Source organism: Ceratotherium simum, chromosome 3 (assembly GCF_057802395.1).
Source record: "Ceratotherium simum simum isolate JZ-2026a chromosome 3, ASM5780239v1, whole genome shotgun sequence".
Lineage (NCBI taxonomy): Eukaryota > Metazoa > Chordata > Mammalia > Perissodactyla > Rhinocerotidae > Ceratotherium > Ceratotherium simum.
Genome location: NC_141902.1, coordinates 61006690 through 61012969, shown reverse-complemented (window position 1 = coordinate 61012969; position 6280 = coordinate 61006690). Strand labels below are relative to the sequence as shown.

General features: G+C 36.8%; 1 protein-coding gene across 1 annotated transcript; it reads right to left on the bottom strand.

Moving 5' to 3' along the window:
* Nucleotides 1-1353: 1353 nt before the first annotated feature.
* Nucleotides 1354-6280, bottom strand: C3H15orf61 (chromosome 3 C15orf61 homolog). Its single transcript, XM_004421735.3, has 2 exons — nucleotides 5915-6280; nucleotides 1354-1578 (listed from the first exon to the last, which is right to left on the bottom strand). The coding sequence occupies exons 1-2, from the start codon at nucleotides 6258-6260 to the stop codon at nucleotides 1451-1453; spliced, it is 474 nt and encodes a 157-aa protein (XP_004421792.2). The 5' UTR covers nucleotides 6261-6280; the 3' UTR covers nucleotides 1354-1450.

The following is a 6280-nucleotide window of genomic DNA, read 5'->3' as shown; positions in this document are numbered from 1 at the left end:
TAATGTTTTATTATTAATGAAGCTTAATGTAACACTATCTCCTTTGTGTAAGCCATTCATTTAACTAGTGTCAACTATATTCTTCTGGACTAAATATATTGGCATAAGTACTTCTTTGATTAAAGTGTTATTTAGAATTGCTTTTAGACAAGTGAACACTACATGTATTTGAAGAACAGTTCACTCTCTGTATCTCATTTAAAATGACTACCTTTAATGAAGCCAGTTTGTATTACTTCATTATTCTGATGCTTTCACCTCAATCACTTCCACTCACTTTCTCTGCTGATTTGCCAGAAGTAAGCACTCAAATGTGGGTTAGATTGAATTTTATAAAATATCTTGCTACAAAAATGTGTAAACATTGCAGAGTATCAGCAACACATTAACATAAAATGATATATAATGTATGTTTGTAATTATGGGAGAGATCATAAATCTTAAACACCCATTGGTTTAGAAATTAAATAGTTCTATTTAGTTCTCCCTAAATTACTCCAAATTTCTGAAATTTACCATTCGTCTGGGTATTTTGTAACTACCCCTAAGGATAAATTTTTGTAATGACTTTGCTTTCAAAAATGCAACTTAATAAAATTCTAACACAAAACTGCCATCAGGTTTTTAAAATTTCAGCCCACTTGCCATTGCCAATAAGTCTATGGATATGTACCATTTCAGCTAATTGCTTTTATAAAGTTACCAAATTTATTTTTCTGGATCTTTCTAGATCTTAATTGTTCTTACAGCTTATCAGCATGCTATTTTAACTTTCAATAAGTCTTAATTTCATTCTTCTTGCTACATTTACATTAACCATAGTTATTATTACATTAAAAAAAATTAGTATGGTATTTGATTCTTTAGACAATAAGAAGTTTCAACATTACACCTGGACCTCTTATCCAGGTAAATGGCACAAAGGCTTTGAAACATTTCCATTTAAAATCCTGGCAGCTGAAAGGTTTAGATTTCAGATTGCAATTAGAATTCTCATCAATATTGGATTTGCCAATTATATTATCTCCTCCGTATATCCTAAAATCCTCTACTTCTTTTTCCAATGTTATATAAGAGATTTTTCCTCTTCCTTCTTTGGTATGGGTGTCTATATTTTCTCTTCAAAGAGCCAATTTAAATGGTTAATAACTAACTATAGAATCTACATATAGGTTATAATCATTTTTTATTTGTAGTTTAAACTAGTTCTAGGAAAAAACTGGTATAAGCTTCATGTGTTTGTAGTTCCCTTTGGCTAAACAAAGTATGCAATATATAACAATGTATGAAAAGCTTTGCCTCTTGAGGGCAATGATTTATCTTAAAGAACCAGACACTGTGGAAAGAAAAAGGTGTTTGCAAAAAGTTTTATTTTAAAGGATCAAAAATAAATATTGCACATACACACAAGAGAAAATCCACTGATATTTATGTTCTCCAATGCACATTTTCAATACATGGCACCTTCATCTTCTTTATTTAGAAAATAAACTGTTATTGGTCCATAACTGGTATGCACAGTCTCTGTGACTCTAGCAAATAACCAGGAGCCAAGTCCATATAATAAAGTTGGAATACCTAGAAAACAAAGGAATATGTTATTTATGAACATCAAAATTTATTAATCATACACCTATATATTTGTCATGGTACAAATCACATAGCACTCTTCAACAATGTCAACAAATTACAAAGTTATGAAAATATAAAAATATGAGTAAACACTGACTCTAAGAGCTCAATTTCATCTATGTTTGTGGAACACAGTAACAACTATGTGAGCCTAGAAATTTTTAAAACTATAGATAAGGTTGGTATAAATTTTAATTCAAAGCACTTTAGAAGCACTAATTCATTACCTCCAAGTAATTATGAAGTAATTCTATACTCTTTTCACAAATAAGCAAACAGAGAATATTCACTACTTTAGTTGTAGATGCTCTTGATTATTGGCCTTGAGCCTAAATTACTAGGTCAACTTCACTGTACTTTAAGTTAGACAGTAACACTGATGTCTCAAATAAATTTTGTACATCTTAAAAGAAATTGAAGAAGCTGTCTTCAAAACCTAAGACAAAACCTAACTCTAAGGAAGATTTTAGTAAAATAACAGGTATGAAAAAGAAACACTCCCATTAGTATTTTTACAACTGATTTGAAAACAATCTTGTTTCAACCTATTTGAAATAGGTCTATAGTAGACTCCAACAGCATGTTTCTTCTTTGGAATATTTCCATTTGATAAGATTTTGCTGTTATATTTGAGATCAGTTGCCACTTACGATACATGACACTAAACATATAGTACTCAGAGATATGGATTAAGCACTCATATGCATATGACACTATGTTGGACACAAACTTTCACAATTCTTGTCTTTTTTAAGGCACTTATTTAAAATCAATGACTATTAACATATTAAAAACATATGTATAAAAGCACAGGGACATGAATCAATAACAAATATTGTATGTTCTACACAAGTATTAATTTTATTGCTCCCCTGTAGGAGCTGGATAAAAAAAAATGACGATTTAAAAGAAGAGCTGTACATTTGGAAAACCACTGTCTTTCTAGTTAATAGGGAAAGCAACACATGCTCAGGACTAATCATATTGCTAAAATTTTTTATTTTTCTGCAAGACTATATTTGCTGTGCTATGCTCTTTTCAAGAGTGTAAGTGCATGAGACTACTTTGTGCTTATCCCCTGAAGCTGCATTCTAGCCCCTGTGATGGCCAAGATTAATCAGGAGAAATATCACTAGCTGGCAATGAGAAGAAGCAAAAATGCCCGTGCAGGCTGGCACCTCTCTGTTTTTAGGAATATACTGGGTCACAGCTTGTCACTGTCACAGGGCTCCTTGGAACTCCTATGAAATCTTTTACAGTATATTGCTTTCATTGCCTTGGTAATACCCAAAAGAATCTCTAAAAGCCTCAAGGGAATGTCACAAAAAATCCACAAAAACTAGCATCAGAAAGCTATCTATAAATCATTTAACCAAAAAGAAAAAATAAAAGGCAAGTGGGGCTTGGGGTGGGGGAGTGGACAAGAGAGGAACAAGAAAAGCAGAAGTGAGTGAAGAGTAGAGGGAGCAGTTGAAGTAAAAAATAAATTTAAAATACGGTATCACAACTTCAAAAACGGAAAATTAATGGAGGAAGAAAAAACAGCCTCTAGAAACAATTTTTAATTTTCTAAATATACTGAGAGTAAAATACATAAAATACACCTTTTAAACCAACGCTAAGGACATAAATTTAAGGAATGGCTGGTGACACTGAAAATTCGGTTTGTTTTGCAGTATTTAACACAGTTTTCAGTTAAAATATATACTTTAAAAAATCACACAAACGGTCAATATTTTTTTCAGCTAAAATGGAGGACTGATCAAAGATTACTAGCTTAGTAATAACTACGCTATCTCTTAGAAGAAACAACTAGCAACCATTATTATTAATGCTGTTTGATGGGGGATGGAGTTGTGCTATCGGAGTCAGAAATTCTGTATTTCTTTTTTTCTGCAGTCTATTTAATGCAGTCAGGCTAATACAGTGAATGGGAAGATTTGCCACTTATACTTTAATTTACACATTAAAAAAATAATTTTCTTTATCTGTAGCAATATGCTTTAGTCTATAAAAAAATTAAATTTTTCTGAACTCTCTGAAACATATCATAACATCAAAATGAATGTGAAAGTCAGTTCTTTGCATAATAATTCATTTTGAGTCAGCTGAACAGTAGGTAAACCATTGTCAAATTAAGCACTTAAAAAAAATTAGAACTTCATAGCAAGTCTCTGATTACCCATTCATTCCAATGGTAAGTTGCTTTTCTTAAATCTCAATCTACCTCCCAGCAGGATACCCAGACTGATAAACCATCAGTAAAATGTCAGCTTCCACTGAAGGGAAGGGGGAGGAGAAAAGGAACAAATGGGTAAAAGAGAAATCTTTATTATTTACAAAATGGAAAAACGGATTACTCTGATAATTACTAATTTGGAAGGGAAGAAGAGGAATAAAATCCTAAATATTTTTATTAATCGAATATGTATTTGATGATCCAGAGGGGCAAGTGTAAATCACAGAATAGGAAAGAATCCTATCATCTAATTCCCTACCTTCAGACAGAAATACAAAATAAACATTACCAAATTGGGGAATACACTCAAGTCCAGAAAAAAATTCCCTTTATCGTATAAGCCAATTTGTATTAAAGCACGCATGAGCAGAAAGTTTTTGTTTAACTTAAAGCTTTTATTCCCATTTAAGCAGGATTTTTAGAATTTCCCAAAGACCATTAAATCACTCTTCAGCCTTCTTTTCCACATAAAAAACCACAACTGTTGTTTCTTCCCTCAAAAGGTTTTACTTTTCTGTGTAAAACTGTTCTGGATATCCTATTTTTCTTTGACTTTCTTTATATCTATATTTAAAAGAGAAGCCCCTAATCGTTAAGGTGTTCTCAAAGTATTAGGTTTTAAATGGTGAAAACTTTTTTACAAAAGGCATTCGGCTCATGGTTTACCTATAACACTCCGGTTAAACTTTTCCTAACCTATTACGCTTTACATTTGGGAAGAATGATTGCTTCTGATTCTGAAAATGCTAAAATAAAATTCTTGAATCTATAGTCATCACTCCAGTCTTTCTAAATAATTTTGAATTGAATTTTCTGTCACCTCACCCTTCAACTTTGTTTCACCCTCAGAATTACGAGGCATGCTCCATATAGTCCATCAGCCAAATAAGACATTTTAAAGGATTATACATTGCTAAATAAACTTCTCCTTATTGGACTGAACCCAGGACAGTCCCATTGGAGCAATGGCTCAAAAATCCCGTCACTGACGTGTGTTATGATAAGCAAAAATACACATACCATGTTTAAATTTAATGAGCCATCAGATTATATAATGCTAGTGCAGCTACACAGGGGTTTAGCTTTAATTCTGGTTTTAAAAAACTGGTTGGGTAACATGGTTCAGCTCCCACGTCTAGATTTTGAATTACTGAAATCTGGATTAATTCGATATCAGCTATTAATAGGTTCAAAACATCTTGAGGCCTATTTTTCACTGACCTATAAAAGATACACCCATGTCAACGTTCATGGCTCTTCTGTCGTTAACCAAAAGAAAATAAACAGCAAGAATAAATACTCTCAGAATTAGAATATTCCCATGAAAACATGGAAATATTGAAGAAGCAGAGTCTTTTAAATATCTTTTAGGCCTAGCACCTGAGAAAGCTAATGACTGGTGAAAACCTTTAGTGCTTTTAGTAAAAGGAACTTGCTGGGATTTCACATAAAGAAAACAAAGAAACTTAAAAAGCAGTTCCAGTTTTCATAATATGAACGCACCCACAAAGTGATGTTCATGGCAGCAAATCTTGCCATGCAATAAGACATATCTTGAGAGCCACTTTCCACTGGGGACATTTCCTTACAGCCTCCTTCTTCCTGCCAATGTCGAGGTCCTCCCAGTTAAGAGCTGCAGGAAGTGAGGGTGGAAGGCCCCCTCCCCAGGAGTGATGCAGGATGGTCCCTCAGTACAGGCCTGTGGATAAACCCCACTTTCCGGGGAAGGATTCAGCAGCAACAACTTAGCCTTGACAAGCACCTAATGGGCAAGGATTACAAGACCAGAGCCAAGGCCAGTCCTAGAAGGCTGCAGTGTGCGTGGGACGCGGAGGCAGAGGCAGGGAAACCCACGAGCCCCCGGCGAAGCGTGGCCAGCGGGTGCGCCGGGCAAGCCCGCGCGAGGCCGGGGCAGGGCTCCCCCGCACCGACATGATCTGACCTTGGGCCAGGGTCTCGACCTCGGAGCCAGACCCTCGGCGTGCTTTGCAAACAGTGGGGCCCTCGGCGGCGGGACGTGCTTCACCGGCCCGGGCCACTCACCGAGGTTGATGACCTTGAGCGCCGTGAAGAAGCGGTCCTGCCGCGCCAGGTCCTTCCAGGGGGCCTTGGAACAGTGGTACTTGATGAAGGGGAAGCAGCCAGTGCGCAGGACATGGTAGTTGGCGCCCTGCACCGACCAGTTGAAGTGAGAGAGGCCGAACTGGTCGTTGCGGACAGCGCTGTAGGGCACGCAGAAGGAGGTCCAGTGCGGGAGACGCCGCTGCAGCAGGTGCAGCGTCAGCACCTCCGAGGCGCGGGGCTTCGGGCGGGAGGCGGCGCCCGAGGCCCAGGGCCGGTACAGCAGCAGCCGGAGCACGGCCTCGTGGGCCCTCCGCAGGGCCTCCATGGCCGGCCTTGCCCGCGTCC